Source organism: Lepisosteus platostomus, chromosome 15 (assembly GCF_059453375.1).
Source record: "Lepisosteus platostomus isolate fLepPlt1 chromosome 15, fLepPlt1.hap1, whole genome shotgun sequence".
Taxonomy (NCBI): Eukaryota; Metazoa; Chordata; class Actinopteri; order Semionotiformes; family Lepisosteidae; genus Lepisosteus; species Lepisosteus platostomus.
In genome coordinates, this window is record NC_142625.1 from 26,069,040 (window position 1) to 26,087,265 (window position 18,226).

General features: G+C 48.3%; 1 protein-coding gene and 1 long non-coding RNA gene across 6 annotated transcripts in view; one reads left to right on the forward strand and one right to left on the reverse strand.

Annotated features, from left to right (window-relative positions):
• LOC148648390 (uncharacterized) overlaps positions 1 to 793 on the forward strand; it is a 1,275-nt gene extending 482 nt beyond the window's left edge. Inside the window, exon 2 of the long non-coding RNA XR_015926710.1 lies at positions 528 to 793. This is a non-coding gene — a long non-coding RNA (uncharacterized LOC148648390). The remainder of the gene's footprint in view (positions 1 to 527) is intronic.
• Positions 652 to 18,226, reverse strand: part of rab22a (RAB22A, member RAS oncogene family) — a 20,141-nt gene continuing 2,566 nt past the window's right edge. For 2 of the 5 annotated variants that reach the window (XM_088607776.1, XM_088607780.1), the window contains exons 2-7: positions 17,292 to 17,371; positions 16,965 to 17,046; positions 9,214 to 9,285; positions 8,702 to 8,808; positions 7,560 to 7,669; positions 652 to 6,629 (exon numbers count right to left, since the gene is read on the reverse strand). In XM_088607776.1, the coding sequence (XP_088463902.1) occupies positions 6,532 to 6,629; positions 7,560 to 7,669; positions 8,702 to 8,808; positions 9,214 to 9,285; positions 16,965 to 17,046; positions 17,292 to 17,371 (549 nt within the window). In that variant the 3' untranslated portion in view covers positions 652 to 6,531. The remainder of the gene's footprint in view (positions 6,630 to 7,559; positions 7,670 to 8,701; positions 8,809 to 9,213; positions 9,286 to 16,964; positions 17,047 to 17,291; positions 17,372 to 18,226) is intronic. The other 3 variants (XR_015926709.1, XM_088607779.1, XM_088607778.1) reach the window with 3 other exon arrangements.

An 18,226-nucleotide genomic window follows, 5' to 3' on the forward strand; every position in this document is an offset into this window, starting at 1 on the left:
GTGTGGTGCCAGTCTGAAGGGGTGAAAGGTCAGGGCGGCAGGACTCTGGCCTGCTCAGCACAATTTAAAGGGCAGCGTTGAGCGGGGAGGCACATACCTCCAGTACGACATATATAGAGATGGAAGCTGCTGGCTCTCAATCTCACTGATGTCACCGTAACTTTATCCTCCTGCTGCCACCGAGTAGTCGCAGCTCCACCAGCGGGGGAACATTCCGCAGAAAGATCCCCTGGCCGTCATGTGGAAGAGTTAGGATAAAACATCGACATTTTCAGATCAATTACTTGCATGCCTTCTAACCTCTTGGGATTGGGATTTAAAAACTTTAATGCGACGATGGATTTGGACTCATATGGTGATTTTATCAAGTTTTTGTACAGGTATAAATCAAAACTGTGTATATGTGGGTTGATTAGGGGTGGGGTATACTGATTGTTCGCACTGGTTTGTAATTGACAGTCATTGTTTTGCTGGGTAAAGATCTCTTTGTACATCTGTACCAAATCCGGATTTTAATCTTTTCACAGGCTTCAACAAAAACTTGATCTGATGACTTTGTGGGAAGCATGGACATCTGGTCAGAGGGTACTAAAAGAAAAAAAATCCAATCTGAAACTTTTTTGCATTGGAACAGATGCCACTGACCAGACGTTGTGTTCTTTAATAAATGTTTTTATTAGTAAACAGCTTGACATTTCCCTTTTGCACATTCAGAAATACATAGTAAAGTGATTTCAAGCATTTTTATTTGTACAATCGATATGAAAATATTAAAGCTCAATATGACAAATTATAGATGGAGTATTTTTTGGGTGGTGCCTTTGCAAACAACTCATGGTAAATAATGATATGACTTAGCTCACCTTCCAAAACTGTATTAGGGTATTCACGTATTTATATATACGTTTGCATGGTATCTACATTAAAACATTATATAATTATAAGGGAATTGCTACACTGTCTCAGGACCAGCCCAAGATAAGGAACTTCAAGAGATTTCTTCAACATTGTTTATGTTTATGACTGACAATCTCCTTCACACAAAAAACACTACATATTGCAAAGCAAAAGCATCACATTTCATGCACAGAAGCTAAGCCAATGCGTTACTGCGCCTGATACAAGCGGTTAAATATTCTACAGCAGCTACGATATGAAGGCACCAGACCTGTTAGCATCACTACTGCAAACATGAGCGAAGCACACACGCTGTCGTACCACAGTGCTCGAACAACAGTTCACCGATGCAGATCCGCCTCGCCCTTCCCAAAGGCAACACGGAAAACGGCACATCCAGGCTCAAATTCCAAAAGAATGAAGACTCGGATGTGCATCTTTTATCATTCCTCAACACACTGCACTGTTTTAACACGCTGATGAAAGGTTTGATCCGTAGCGGAAGGAAGCCTTTTGAAAGCAGGTTGGTTCCGATGGCTAAAAGCTGGTGATCACTGAGGCAGGAGCTCTCCACTCCTTCCCAACGCTTAACGATTCCCACACAGCCCCAGCAGAACACACTAGACAGCAGTGCTTTACTGCAAACTTGCTACACCTTACCAACAAAGTAAGCGATGATTCACAGACAACTGGACCAAAAAATAAGGAACTAAGTATCTAAAAAACAGAAGGCTTTGACTTTAAAGCACTTTCCAACACAGCAATATCAAGGGACATCTTTCTGCAGTCAGGCAGAATCACTAACAAACCTTTTAACTAAAGTGGTAACATTTTCACTACAAATGAAGCCTATTTATAACACCAAATTTGTATTCCGCTGAAAAAAAGTCTCTTTTCCACACCTATATTAAATCTCTTGCTTGCACCTTTAAATTTTTAAAATGTAGCACTTCAGAAAGCTCAGCCGAAAGAAGATAACTGTTCATGGAGCAATTAAAATCATTATAATATTTCGCTCCTCAGTGTGCGTGCCCTGGTGTGACTGAATAAATAACCAGTCTGAAATCCACAAATAATTTAAGCAGAGAAGCATTTTTGACTGAAAGCTGATGTACCGTACAGGGAAGACTGACTCTCACTGGACTAGTTTGTACTTAAATCAGACCTTGCTCTGGGTTTGGATCAAAGTCCTGCTGTTGAGCCAGTGTCTTAAAGATGTGGCTCTAATGTGCTGCTGATAAAAAAAAAGCAGCACTCCTTGGAATCCTGCTTGGAGTCAACTGCATTACCTTCGGAGACCTCTCATCTTCACCATGGCTCATTAAAACACATCTCTACACTGCCTCATCAGGAACAATCTGCACTGCTGAGGCGCTCAAAGGTCTACAGGGTGGCAAAGCATGAATGCAAGATATCACTGCACACTCACGACTTTAAAATAAAGCTTTACACAAAATCACAAAGTGCGAAACCAAAAGCCACAGACTGCCGCTCAAAAAGCATAGGTGGCTTATGTCCAGACATTAAAAATGACTTACAGCTTCACTAAAGAGTCCCTTTAAAAAATGGGTTGGTCCATCTGTGTGCAACATGCAAATAAAAAAGTCACATAAAAAAAACATTTAAACAATCTGAAACTCTACTGGGTAGTTTTCTTTCCTGAAAAGACAGTAGAGGCTGGAAGCACACACTTCTCTTCAGGAGCACAAGGGCCTGTCATCCTGCCTACACATGCTTGTCTGAACCACTGAGCCAAAACATGAGCTCCTTTCTGGTTTCTGCCTGTAAATAAAATAAAATTGCATTGACAAAAAAGAAGAAGTTGAAGCAGTGTCTAACATCAGCTCCACACGAGGTATGGCTACTGCGCTTCAATGCAGTTTCAGTTTCTGTGAGAAATGTATACAGGTGGAAACAGTGGTGGTTTGGGTTGCTTTAGTGTTAAAATTAATAACCTGATTACTACGTCAGATCCAATTGATAACATTTCCCGTTCAAACAGCATTCGGCATCTAAGGAAACGCATTATATTGAAAATCGATAGATATGCAATTACTCTCCCTTTGCTCTCATTAACAGAGCAACAACAACAATAAAAGCCATTCAGCAAAAGTAGGCCAGAAGAAAAGATCAAACAGCTCAGCTGAAAGGTGGAGGTCAGATGGAGGTCATACTTTGCCAGACTGCATTGTTGACCAAAGATGCATGATTTAAGGCAAGAATGACTCCACCACTGAAAAACATGTGAGCGTTTTTGTGGATCAATTCTTTAATTTCCACTTTCCAAGTAAAAGCTGTCCTCTGTCCCCACTTGCTGCAGAGCAACAATAACATCTCTTAAAACTAACCTTGCTTGAGAAATGCCCAAAAGACATTTCTTTTATCCTATTTAAGTGATTACAAAACCAATTAAGAAGCACCACACAGCATCATAAACAAGATCATTGTGTTACAGGGCTCTTGCGCTTGTATTTTCTTATTTTGAATGGGTTTTTTTTTTGCTGAAAAGATGAAAATCCAGTTTTGCTGCAGAGCTTCTCACAGATATGGAGGGTTATAAATGCAGGGCTTTTTCCGTTAATATTCTCTAGCATGTCCTAATCTGTAATAATCAAAAGCTTGTTTCACAAGAAAACAGTGCAATAGCTCAGTGCTAAACTTCATCAAACAGCCATTGGCCTAGGTATGAAAACCACCTCAACAACAACAAAGCGAAAGGCATCTCCTTAGGGATAAGAGCTCCGGCACTTGGATACAGGGAACACTACAGGAAGAGCTGGGATAGACACGCCACTGGTTTAAAAAGAGTAACCAGCTCACAGGCGTAACTTCAACTTTTGTTATCCAGCCACCTTTCCATTTATTCACGCAGAACTGGAGGGGGCAACAGGCAGGCGTCCCTGCGGGCTCAGAAACTTGCTTAAAAAGGCTTTCAAGTGATATGAACAGTGTGCTGCATGTTAAGGTATAGGTATGACTGTAAAACAAATTAAGGTATGGTATTAAAACTATTTTTTCATCAATGTTTTAGCCTGCGAAGGACTGGCGTCCCATTCAGGCTGTCCCCTGCCTTGTAGCCGCTGCTTGCTGGGATAGACTCCGGCTCCCCTGCAGCCCTCACTTGGACGAAAAGGTTAGAAAACGGACGGATGGACAGGTCATTTGTAACCACAGGTGTACCAGAAAAAAGGGCGGAATTCATATTGCAGGAGCCTCTGAAACCTCCTAACAGCAGGAGAAAGCGTGGGTGCAGCAGGTGATTTGAAAAACTGGCTGGATTCTTCCCGAAACTTTTCTACTTTCCAGATACCGTACTTTGCTTTTCATCCCCGTCCAGCTCGTAAAATCAGTTTGGAGCTGGAGGGGAACTGACTTATTCTGTAAAAGAATAAGAAAGAGGTTTATAGGACAATTAAGGGACCAGCAGAAGCCCTCTAAACGCATTTCTCCTGTTTGAGGTGAACAAAAAACCCCGCGAGGGGCCAGAGAGGACCTCTGCCAGGGAACGCCGCGCAGCTGAAACAGGCTTTTTAAAAACATTAGCATGACTGACACAACGTAAAACGGGTTGGCTGCTGACTGGCTGGACCGCAGCAGGGTAATCCGTTCGCAGAATTCCAAAGCCTGGCTCGTTTGCCGACTAGTAAAACCGAAATGAGGAAAACATTCCAACCGCTGGAACAGAACCTGTGTCGCACACATGGCCGCCACCAGTCTCCTCTGCCGCCTTACGAGCTCGGCTCTGGCAGCCAGACCGCTGCTCCACGGTCATCAGTTCCAGTTCTGGTTTCCCTTAAAAGAAGACAAACTCAAGATGTTTCCAAAGTGTCCTTGTAAGTACATCACACAAAAACACCAGCCAACTGTACGGAAACCTTTTCAGTTGTTGCGACAGCAGAATAAATGTGCCTACTGACCTAAAACAGCCATGTGTCAGCTTGAAATCCTGGTTCCTCCTTGACGCGGGTGTGCTCCTCTCATGATCAGTTCTCATTGGAGCTCAGAAAGGTCGCAAATGAGAGCAGGCCATTCAGCTCGTCTACACCCAGCTCGTTTGGGTACTTCTAGCTAATTATGTTGAATTTGGTTCAGTGAAGGTTCAGAGATAAACTCTGTGGCGAAAGCAATCGAGTCCAGTGAGACACGCCATGCCTGGCAGGCCAGTGGCCCAGTGAGCACGAGTGAGCATGACTGTGAGCAGGGAACAGCGTGAGAGAGACAGGCCGACTGGTGGGAGCAGTGAGCCCTTCCTATTGGCCTGTTCCCAATCCGGTCACTTAATCCAGCAGAGCCTCATGAAGAGGCGGGTCCTGGGGGCAGGGAGACCAGCAGACAGGAGTTGTAAATACAGAGGTTAAGTCTTATTAGCCGTTCCCATTTTTAAAAAGAATCTCTCTTGTCCCGAACACATGGAGAGACCCGGCCTGCCCACGAGCCATCGGGCCACCAAGCTGACAACAAGAGGGAATATCGGACGGCCACACCAAAACACAAAAGAAACAGACGATCCGGTCACACCCCGGCCTTTCCATGTTTGAACTTTTCCCCGCCCCACCCCGGCTCCCCTTGACAGTACACAATTATAAACTAATTCCCTTCTCAGTGGGAATTGCATCTTCCAGTCCTTCACAATTCAGTGCTGAAGTCCACCCCCTGCCTCATGGCTCAACCAGTGTTTCCAGGGAAGTTCTTCTGATGTAACCACGGGTGATGCAAGCCACGCCCCCAGTGACATCACGTCAGCCGCCTGCTACACCATGAGGGCACTCAGCTGCTACACTGCCACGCCCCCACTCCCAGCTTCCTGCCTGCACCCTTGCAGAGCACGGCACGCTTCTGAGGGCGGGAGGTGGGCGGGTCAGTCAGAGGATTTTTTTAATTAGCCATTAAATTAGTCTCTTTTCCCCAAAAGTACTTTGCCATACCGTGACACTTGCATGCAGGAGCAATTCATGCAGGCCTAATTACAGCTTCTTGTGGAAAAGAAACCCAGAAGATTTACAGGTGGAAAATTAAAAGGGGAAGGGAGTTTTGGCACAGTTCAATAATCCACAGTCATCTTGCTTTCTTCAAATTAAGCCAGCAGAAGAAAGCAGCACAGCTCATGGAGGAAAAGTGCTTCGAAAACCAGACCATCTCCTGCTGCCAAGACTTCAGTTTCTCTGAGCTGAATGGTAACAGCAGAAGAAAAAAAAGTCCACATTAGAGTTCCATTTTTTAAACTCTATAAGCACAATAAAACGAGATTTGCGGTTTTACGGGCCAGGAAGGCCTCATTGCTTCCTCGGTCTCTGGAAGGCCCAGTGCGGGCAGGAACACGCGAGCACTCTGGACAGATCTCGGGGGCACACGGGGGTGAAGGCTGCTGTTTGTCATATCCTGCTCGTGGCTCCAGATGTGAAGTGGTAGGTGGGACAGCAACAGGTAAGGGCTCCCTGCTGCAGGACTACAGTGAAACAGAAACGCACAGGAGTTCCTGTGTCCCTCTGTGCTCTTCACCTCCTGGGCTCGCTTGGCTGAGGCTCGGCTCGTCTGTGCGTAGTGTGGAACCTCTCAATGGACACGCCCTGGGGACACACTCTCCCCCCCCCTCCCCTCCCCCCAGGGGGGCGAATCCCAGGGCCCCTCACTGTATCAGCAGCAACTGCGGCGAGACTCCGACGCCTGCCTCCGAAGTTTAAAGCCTTTCCCGGCTGCCCCCATGCTGGGATCGGTCACAGGGATCCTCTGACCTGAAGAGGATCGGAAGAAAGGATAATTATCAAACAGGCAGTGGCATTAACAAGTACTAGCACGTAAGAAGCCAAACCTGAGAGCAGACTCCCTGAAGCATTTCAGCGGTGAGTAGGCTGCTGTCCTATAAAAGCGTCTTTACTGCCTGTGTTTTTCTAGACCGGAACCCAACCATCCAAACAGGGGAAAGATGAAATACAAGCTCCCCCACTCCCCCGAATTCTCCTTCCGCACTACCACACTGGAATCACCGGGCTCCCCGCCACCCTAGGGATGCTCCAAGGCCTTTCTGAAGCACATCCCAGCTGGTCCTGGGAGGATGGTGAGGACACTGGACAGGCAGCACACGGCTTGGCCAAGCCCCTTGACACCGAGCGCTCCTGGTGATTTAAAAATCTCAACAAAGTGGATCAGAAGAAGATCCACGCTGAGCGTAGCCGTGCACCAAATGCTAAGAGCGAGCATTCATTAGAAGAACCCCACTAATCACTGGGGGCAGACTGGGCAGGGACAGTCCAAGGCTGCAATGACACAAGACAGGCACAGCGTACTGGGTCAAAGCAAGCACCCCGAAGGCTGAGGAGAGGGAGCTCTTGGGATAACAAGGCACTTCGTTTCACTTCAAAAACAGCGTGAGGGTAACTAGATGCTCCAGCTGGCAGCCCGTTAGCAGGGTAACAGATCTGTTCCTCAGCTCGCAGTGTAACGTATACAGGGTGGGTGGGTGTAGGCTTGCCTCTGACAGCCTGCCAGCGCACAACACAGGGAGTGTAATCTCACTAGCACAGCTGCGGCGCTGCTGGCCTCAGAGGGATTAATTATGAAATAAATAAATAAAAACGAGTATCTAGAGCCTCATCTTCAGTATGATTTTGTTTGCAGGGTTGGCGAGAACAAAATGGGTTTTAATCCCCCTAGGCAGTACTTACTTATCTCTATAAAGAGCTCGTTAATGTTAATGGCGTTTTTGGCACTGGTTTCCACAAAGATGGCATGAATGGAGTCAGCGTAGTCCTTGGCTTCCTTTTCTGGGACTTCTCTGAGAAGAGAGAGTGAAAGACAACAGATGCAGAGAGAGAGACAAGACCGGCCCGCGGTTTCCCGCCACTCCTCTGCCCGCGCCCCACCCCTGCCCCCCTGCCCCCGTCCGGAACCCGGGGCCCGCCTGCTCCCGCCCTCTCCGAGCTCCCAGCTGGAGCGCCTGACGAAGCCAAGTGGACGGCAGACCCCGCCCGCCCCAGGGGGGCAGCCGCTACGCCCCACGTGCCCCCCGCCCCCCCAAAACAGGCCTGTGAGAAAGGCAACCCTGACAGGCGAGTAGGGCAGAACAAAGGGAGACGGCGGGCGATCGGCGACAGTCAACACGCTGCGGGTGTAAAGGGGAAAAAAAAAGGAAGGAAATTCTAAACCTCATCAATAATAACTCTGCGCAAAAGCCTAACTACCGATCTATCTGACCTCTGCGTAATATATGCATCAGAAACAGAAAAGGCAAACCGGCAAACTCCTCACTTTTGTTTCCGGAGCCCACGTAGGGACAGTATAGCCCCAGTGCTTTATTCTTCCCTGAGCGCCCGGTAACGCACGGTGAGGCGCGGCACCCACGGGTCTCCAGACCCCCGATGCTGCGGAACAGCTCGGAGACAGCAGAAGAGATGGGAGGGCACACCGGGGACGAGGAGGTCAGACTGAGACCCCAGAAGAGGAGGGACTGGCCAGGGACCCAGCTGGAGCCCAGCCTGGGGCTCAAGCAGGTCAGCCCCACCCAAGCGGGATCAGAGAATAACTATATGCCAGCTTGCAGCCCACTGTTAGAAGGAAGCCCCTAGCAAGCAGCATTTATTAAGGGCATTTAAGAAGCTGTGGCCTATTCTATGGATGAGGCCAGAAAGTACCCTAAATAACTTTCTGAGCAACTGACAACAGCAGTATATTTAGACAAATGAGTAAGCAGTGGACCCGGAAATACTCCAAGGTGCTTGGTATTCGCCTGAACCCAGCTGGGGTCAGGAGCTGTGGTTCGGGGGCGGAGAGGAAGAGCCTGAAAGAGAAACGGAGGGGGGTTCCTTACCTGGCGTCGGTGAGGTCGCACTTGTTCCCCGCGATGGCCACCACGATGTTCGGGGGGCCGTGCTGCCGGAGCTCCTTCACCCAGTTCTTCAGCGTCTGGAAGGACTCCTGCGGCACAGAAGAGGCCGTCTGGTCACCCGGCCCCGCCCACGGAGAGCGCGCTCGCACCACACGGGAGGGACGCTGGACACAGCCCCAGCGCCGGGTCTGCAGGCGTGTGGCACGCGGGCCCGCACAAAGCTCGGCCCTGCACGTCACGCAAGACGGTCGTGCGGAATTTCACTGCATTAAGGGATCTCACGCTTCAGTGTTAGAAAAAACAACCACACAGAAAGAGCCTTGTTTTGCCTTCTGCCCAGTGCTGCAGAAGAAGTGGGTGGGTAGGCCGGGGGTAAACGAAGAGACGGCAATGGGGGAAAAAAAGGCCATAAAAAACTTGCATGTGTGCATGACACGACGCGTGACACGTGGAAAAAAAAGACCTGGGACTGAGGGGAACTTCGAAAGCGTTACCTCTTTAGTGATGTCATAGACGATGATGGCCGCCGCAGAGCCCCGGTAGTACATTGGCGCCAAGGCTCTGAACTGGGGGGAACAAAGAGAGAGAGGGCCGACATTAGCAACGCGGTACACCGCGGCGCCGGGAGGCGGCCAGAGGGCGGCGCCCATGAGGAAGAGGGGTGCGGACACCAGACGTCACGCCACGTGCCGGACAGCTCAAGGAAGCTCCCCTCGCATCTCGCGGAAAACTTCAACATTCTAAAAAGGCTTCGGAAACTCAGCCCAGACCTTTATTTCAGATTCAGCAAAGGAGGCTTAAGACCATGGGGGCATCCAGGGATTTCTGAAGCGGCCCAGTTGTGCTGGGGATGCGGAGGCACAGCAGGGCATGTGAGGCCCAGTCTCAATGGGGCTCTGCAGCCATCAGGCTGCTGACAACCAGATGAGCAAGGTGGGCCAACAAAAACAACCTCCCGGACGCCAAGGACAGAGGATGTGTTAAACCGTCAGTAAGAAAAATAAGACGTCTGTCCAACATATGAGCATCAACCCCCTTCAGCACATCTGAGCTGCATTCAGCAGCGAATCCAGACGGAGCCTCTTCCTGAGTGCATAAGACTCCTGCAGCCTCAGTCCCGGCACCGAAAGTGAAGGTAGCAGCAGACAGAGGATACACAAGGAGGAGAGTTGAGGCAATAACATTTCTCTTGAAGGCTCTCCTGAAATAAGCCAGGGGACCAGGCAGCACTTCAGGTGAAGGAGCTGTAAATTAATACTTGGTTAATGCATTATTAAGCACTGATAAAATATCACAGGAGGGATATTAAAAGTGAATACTACAAAAGCCTAAAGAAATCAGCATTTTAAAACTACTTTATAATGTACAGCTTCTTAAAAATCTAGGCTACAGAATATTACTAAAGCACCAATAAAAAAAATAATAGATTAATAGAAGATTTACAACATTGACAGCTTGAATTCTTATAGCTGTGAACTGGGCATTTTATTAAATTACAGATGCTTTCAGATAAAAACCGTAAGTATTGCTCTAGTTTAAAAAAGAGTTAAAAAGATTGCCCAGAAACAAATCTGCTAAAAAAAAAAAGAGTAATTTTTAAAGCAAGGAGAATCTTTTTTGATGAGCAACTCCGACTACCCCTTCCAAAATAAATAAATACACAAAACCGCATTCAACTGTGATGATTGGTGTGATGTTTTATTAGGGAACAACTGAAACCAAAACGCTGCAGCAGGACACAGCTAAGAAAAAGAAATTCTATTAAAAGCCACAAGGAGCTCACTGTTTCTGGTCAGAATGCCAATTACCGTTTCTTTCCCTGTAATAAATTTCACCTTTCAAGCACTCTGGTGGAAGTAGTGTGGGACTGCCTGGGGTACAGCCTGCCTCACATGTGGATCCAATTACGACAGAGAGGAGCACAAAGTGTCAGACTTGCTTGGAGATGCAGTATTTATGGAACTACAGATATTTAGCTCGGATCCAAGTTTGTGAAAAAGCATTCTGCTCTGTCGCTTTAAAGACGGTACTAAAAACTAGCCTGTGTGTAATTGTCCATGCCCAGAGTGTAAAAATACAGCCCCGAATTACACCAGTTCTTGGAAGATTTTTTTTCTCTTTTCGCTATAATATTTTCCAAAGCTTTCAGCTGGGCTGGCTTTAAAATAGCAACGCAATTAAGTGAATGCCAGGTTTAAGACTCCTAAATCAATTGCACATTTCAAAGATGATTTTTTTCTCCCCCTGCTTTCGATAACGAAGTAAACAATTTCAGCAGTTAAGGTTTCCCCGCGTCAGCACTCTCAGTGCCGTTCTTCCCCGCCTGAGGTCAGAGGTCACAGTGGAGGTGGGGCAGGGCTCTCGATTTGTGTTTCCCGGACCTCCACCGGACAGCCCAGATTTTCCTGTATACGACTGTAAATGCACATTTTCACCTTGCAAGATTCCCTTGGAGAGGAACATGTTAAGTGCTGCATTCTCAAAAATTAATGTAGTGCACTTTTAGTGCAGCATTTCACCCCCCACAACTCTATTAGGAAATAAAAAGACAAAGCCCTCACGTTTTCGGACGCTAACTTGAACTGATGGCTTCTAAAAGGGCCTGCCTCTCCGCGAGACTTAAAAATAGTCCCCATCAAGGCAGTCTCAGTTGCATGAAAATGCTTGAAAATATGCATGGGCAAGGCAGTCTCAGTTCCACTCAAATAAACCCATGAGAGGAATCCAAGACACCTCGAGCCTCGATGATTCTAAGCATGGAAAACAATTCAGAGAGCAGTGTCCCGTGTCAAGATCTCTGCCCCCCAGAGGCGCTGGACTGAGGGAGTGCGCCCCTCCCGTAGCAAGACCAGATGAGATCTCCACCCTCCTGGTGACTCAGGATGCTCCCAGTGCGGAGCAGGCAGGTAACAGGAAGTTACATTCCGTGTTTCGCCGCGGCCTTGCGGAAGAAGCACACTTAATTCCGATTTGAAAACTATCATTTTGGAGATGCAGGATGGAAAGTATTAAACTTTTTAAAGCTAGCATGTACCTTCTAATGATTTGTGATGCTGGACCTCTAATCTAACAGGTGGGTAGCTGCGTCAGCATGCGTAAGCTGCAAAGGAACAAGTAATAGGTTTATTCCATGCTGAAAAAAAGAAGAAAGAGAACACAACATTTCGGCTGTGGAGCCTTCTTCAGGTGTGACACGGCTCCACAGCCGAAATGTTGTGTTCTCTTTCTTCTTTTTTTCAGCATGGAATAAACCTATTACTTGTTCCTTTGCAGCTCTAATCTAATAGACTGACAATCACTGTGGTTGTATGAAACCCTGGAAGAGAACAAGATCCGATGAGAACGTTTTTGGCAAACCCCAAACAGAAAAAAAAAAATTCTCTCAGCCGAACGCAGGAACACTAGAGCTCCCCTAAGGAACCTTTGGGCTTATTAAGTGTTGACAGAAACATGGAAGCCATCAGAGGAACCTGCCAGGGAACCAGGGCTGCAGAGAGCACAGCCTCTAATTTGCAACAATGGGACACAGCCAGGCAGGGATTGCAGCAAGACCTGTGTGGTCTCCCCAGACTCCCCCTGCTGCCACCCCGCTGGCTCTCCGCGCACACCCACGAGCTGCACCACAACCATCTGGCCCCCGACGAGCTAGAAAAACCTTCCAACCTTTTCAAAAGCGTGCTCAGATGAATTACGGAATTACGAGACTGGCATCTCATGAAAGACCTTCTGTTATTTCAGGAATGTACCGGGAGTCTGGTTCTTCTCTGAAAACGGAGCGAGTGTCTGTTGGGGCTTCCAACACGCTGTAAGGTATGGTACACAGCGCACTGCGCAAGGCAGGGGGAGATAATGTTCCTGCTCCTTATCCCCCTCTGCACCATCCCCTGTTGTGTGTGAGGGGGGTGGTTGTGGCTGGTTGCTCCAGAGCTTTAATCTCATCCCTGCTGGTTTGTTTGCTTTAGCACAGTGCATCTCCTACCTACTTCAAACTATTGTTGTTGTTGATGACGACAGGCACCAGGTCTCAACAGCATACAAATGCAAAGATCTCTTCATTCCCCCAGCTGCTGCAGCTGGGTCAACTCATCGCGCATGAAGACAGGAGAAGCCATGCAGCAGGGGCCGGAGACAGGAGGCCTCTCCTGTTCGACAGGACTAGGACTGGGACTGGGACTCTCTCCCAGTTCAGCACTTGGACGTGCAAGACAAGGTGGGCGACGCACTTGCACAATTCCATTCATCCCACCCATGCAGGGGGAGACTCCAGCAGAACAGACCGGCCATCCCGGCCTCCTCTCTCCGAGCTCCGTGGGATCAGCGCTACACACAGAGGCCGGCCTGTCCTCTGGGTTGCAGGGTGGAACAAAAAAAAAAGAGAGAGAAAAGCGGAAAGATGCCAGAAGGATGGAAAGTGATTCTGAAGTGATGAAATGAAGAGCCACTGCCAAACACAGCGACAGCCTTACCAGGAACTGACTGGTTTCTTTAAATCTGAGCCCAGATTCTTCCAGCACTAGCATCGCTTTTGGCTGCCTCGTTAATCAAGCTTGATTCATTTTTCCCGCAGAAACAGCAGATTTCGCGGAGGCTGTGTCAGTTTCCCCCCGGCGTGCCAGGGAGGAACACCCTGCGCCGGCCAGGCAGAGGCTCCCGGGGAAGAGCGGGCTCCACGCCTCCGCCGACGCGGGGAGAGCGGGGGGCGACAGCGGGCCGCAGCTCGTCGGGAGCTCGCCTCCTTCGCGCACGCTGGGGCGACCCCGCCCTGTGCTCCGCAGGCGGCCTTTCCCTCTCTCGCGTTACAGAGATGAAAACTGACACGGGGAGGCGAAGAAGGCTCGGAGAGATAAAAATAACCTTCACTGTGCACATACTGTTCGTACAAATGCGAACTTCCTAGTTGTACACAAAGCACGCGCAGTGCCACCCTCTCCGTTTTGTCGCCCCCTATGCCACAGACCCTGACAGGCAGCGCTAGGGGAACGCGCACGCGCTCATATCACAGGGGAGCTAGGGACACTTGCTGTCTGGGCCTCCCGTCTCAACAGGCAGGTCTCCCCTCAGGATTCCCAGGACAGAATTAGGCAGGCTGGATCAAAAAGAGCTGCTTGCTATGTAAGGAAAGGCATTCTTGCGCGAGCAGAGAATGCTCTCTGTGGTATGTTAACCGTCGTACTACTGTCAGGAGGAACACAGCAGTTCTGCAGCCTGTCTTCAATACCTCATCCTCCTTTCACTACACAACACATGGCCCCCCGCTCACAGCTGGAGTCTGGTTTTTATTACGAAATGGATTTTTCAGCTTTTTTTTTTTAATATAAAAACAAAACACACAGCCAAGCCTGAAATGACTAACATGACCTTGTTTTCTTTTTTTGGGCTTTGCATGAAAGTGTGCGCTTTGTAAACACTGTAAATCATACAGAAGTGAAATGCATAATTTCCATAGCCTCATGGTAAGCCTGTTCTCACAAACTGGGACACGGACCTGAAAAACTAGCAGCGAGAAATCTGATACACGGGTTCCTGGTTGCAATGCATCGTGATGCGCACACACCTTGATCTGTTATCTCCTCAACCCTTCAAAACCACCAGAGACAGACAAGGTGCTTGTCTGGCAGTTGTTGATGTTGGCTGACCATTGGGCAACTGGGAGATCTGTATGCCCGTGTCTGAGCGAATACCTATGACAAAAGCTTTCAATTGGCTGAACAACAGTAGCAACAGCAGAAGCAGTTCTGTTTGTAGTTCTCACTCTTGTACTTTTATATGTTTTGTTCACCCTAAAGGATCATCAGGTGCTGCACACATAAGAGGGGCCACATTTCATCCACTCTCCTGAGCCAGAAGCCCCATTAAACAGCAGATGAGGCCAAGGAAAGAGAAACTGCTTCACCAGCTGAACCAAGAGGTAAATTTTAGCAAGCCAGTTTATCCAAAACCGGACTGAAATTCAGCCAGAATGCTGGAAATAACACCTTTACTCTTACCAAGAGTGCGAGGGAAATCTTCCAACACCCGAGTAGTTAGGATCACGGTTTAACCTCTCTTCCAAAAGACTATTCTGGGGCACTGGTTTGGAAATTCTGGTTCTGGGGGAAGATCGCCACCTGCTGGTCGACCACCACTTACAGCGGCAACCTGGTTTTCCTTTGGAGGTCTCCCTGACCGGGCCCAGCCCTGCTCAGCTACTGAGGTCCGACGAGGTCAGGCTACAGGGTGGTAACACTGCTGTCAGTGGCGGGCAGGAACGGGGCTCAGTCCTCGCTCACCCTGCAAGCTCACCGAAACACCACGTCAGCGCTTTGAGACCCTCGTCTTCTGACGGCTGACTATGAACGATCATCTTTATTTTTCAAAACATAAATGAATGGCAAAGACACAAAGGTACCAGCTGCGAGTACAAGAACAGAGTAACCATTTCCGACAGCCACTTTAAAGGCAGTACTTAAGTGCCAACCGTTATAAATCTTGGGGGCGCTGAAAAACCTTTCACTCGGGCTCAGCAAAGAAGGGATGAGTCAGCACAAACTGTTGATTCATACAGCTGCGGCCGGCGCTTTCCTGAAGAAGTTTATTTTTACTTCCCTTTGATCCACAGCTCACTGCCCCTCTCAGTGACTGACCAGGCGCTGGACGATGACAAGACCAGGGATTACAGAAGCTGCTGGAGTTTTTCCCAAGTCATTTATTATCTACACTTTTGTAACATAATAAGATTTACTGTTTGTAATCTAGTTTTCTCTATTCAGGTTCTTTTCTTCCTCATTCCTGAGCAGTGTGGGCAGTATACCTGTATACAGGCTGCCACAATGGCGGACTGCTTTGAAAAGGCCAGGACCTCCTTCTTAGACAAAGTCCTCAATCCTGGCTATTTCCTGTATATGCTCACAAATACCTGATACCATGTTGCGGTTGATAAATACTTAAGAACTACTGGTGAGAAGAATGAGTAGAACAGAAGGCAGAACTTTGATTCAACCCTCTTTATAAAAATAAATTCTCTCAGTGCTTTTTAAACATGTCCCTCCATAAGACCACGGTCAGCAATGAGAAGAGGCTGGCAGCCCACCCTGGCTGTTTGATCCCAGGGTCTCATCCTGCCACTTCCGGACAGACAGGCCGCCGGCTTCACCAGCGTGGCTGCGGAGCTTGTTGCAAGCCTTTGTGTACGGAGGTGCCTCCTGTCCTTCCTTTTAAAAGGACTCCCATGCTTTGTGCTTGTGCGGTCCAGTTTGTGCTTCGCCGTGAATTCACAAAAACATCTCTCGTCTCTCAGCCTATTCCAGTGACACCTGTTGCATCTTTGCCCAGATTCAGCCTCCAGCTGCGAGCCCAGCTCTCAGTGCTACAGCGCAGTGCCACGGGTAGATGGCGCTAACACACCACTTTCAAACACAGCAATAAAACCCAGCCCTTCCAATCTGCCTCTGGCTCGCTTTAGAGAGAAACGTACCTTGCAGACCGGTAAAAAGACACGATACCTAATACGTTAAACACAACATGAATCCGTTAACAAAATTGTTTCAATAAATTTGGTAAATAAAATCTAGCTGTGTGCAGAAACAGCCGGGTGGCCTAAAATGAAGTTACATCCACAACAATCTATTTGTCACAAAAGTGCAAAAAAATAGCTCTCGAGTGTAAATTATATTTCTACTTTCCAGGACATATGGGAAGAAATTAAGCCTTATCCCTCCCTAGCCTCTCCAACAGCCAAGTGGAACTGGTCAGGATATCACCCTGTTACCCTGCTTAAAATCCTTCAAACCCAGACTCAAAACCTTTTTCTTTAGAAGGGTCTTTACTCAACTGGTTCTGTTCTTTACCCCTCTGCTCCTACTGTAATCAGTACCACCATCTGCTGTCTCCTCTCACTGTGTATATGTTGTTGTTTTTTATTGTTGCTGTTCTCATTCTGTAAAGCGCTTTGAGAAGCCACCTTTAAAGGCGACATACTAAATAAAGTTTATTATTATTATTATTATTATTATTTTGCTTCAATGCCATGAACCAAAAACAAAATGCATATTTGGTGTATTTGACCTGCTTCCTGATCGAGCGCACAAAGCTCCTGCAGGGTGAGACTGAGACTGTGACTAGCAGCCGACAGAGAGCCGGAGTGTGAAAGGAAGCTGGCGTGCGCAGAGATGAGCTCAGATAAGATGAAAAGCTGTTGCACAACACCGTGCCCTCTGCAGCCAGGCTCCGAGAGCGCTGCTGAAACCTGGACCCATGCAGTACGTACCCTCTCCTGGCCCGCGGTGTCCCAGATCAGGAATTTGTGAAGCTCGTTCTGGTACTGGACGGTCTTCGTCATAAAGGACGCCCTGCAAAGCACACACAGCGCCTTTACCGCAGGCCCGTCCCCTCCCCAGTCACACCTGCAGCTCAGCCTGCACAGCTGCATTCCTGCGCTTCCAGTGGCAATGCCAAGGACATTTTTGACACCTTCTCAAAGTAAGAAGCAGCACAACAGCATTGCAAGGGATTAAAGTACAAGAAAGGCATTTAAAAAAACAACAACTGGAAAGCGCCATGTTGATTTGTCCCACAGCAGATGTCAAGAACTTACCCAATAGTCGGGTTAATGTTGGGGTCAAAGCTGTCCTCCACAAACCTCCAAACAATGCTGGATTTTCCTACCCCTGTGTCCTGTAGAGGGAACAGAAACAAACAAACTGTCAGCAGAGTAAAGGAAAAGGTGAAGGTAAATTCCCCGCTGAAAGGTAGAACGAAGAAACGCAACGTTTTGGCTTTTGGGTGACCACACCTGGAGACGCCCGACAGCCATTTCCTCTGTCCACTCTCCAGCGCAAGAATACGCACATGAATGACTTGTTAATCACATACAAAAATCAAAGAGCGCGGCTCAAATGAGGAGACTGGTGTTTAATAAGCTGTTTGTGCTCCCCACTCACAGGCCCCAGTGCAGGAACCACATGGGGATTCACCGATCTGTCACCACCCACGGCCCACCTCACTCAGCGCGAGGGGAGGAGGGCAGTTCTCCACCTGAGGACACGAGCCACACTGCACTGGACCAGGAGGGATGCGGGGATGTCCTAAAGGCACTGACACAGTCAGCCCGGTGAACTTCCCCAGGACGAACAGGGCAACTTGAACTAGAGGGCGCAAGTGGAAGTGAGGTGGAAGTGTTTAAAACCCATTCATTTGTCAGCACAAAGAGCTGAGGCAGAATGTCAAGGACAAGCAAGATCCTAGGATCCATTAGCCATTGAAAACGAAATAAGCTGGATGGGCTGAAGTCTCCTTGAAATCGTAACCTTAAGAAGCTCATGGGCAGTCTAACTGGACCACCTTTGCTACAATTAGTTCAATTAAGTAATTATGGGACAGAGCCACCCTGGAAGCTGGGCATCCTTCATGCTGACTGGACGTCCAGCGCAGATCTTTGACACAGCAAGGTGTTTTTGATCAAATAATTCATCAGCCGTTAGAAGAAATGAGAGTGGGGAGCTGCATCAGCTTGCGAAAGGCAGCAAAGGA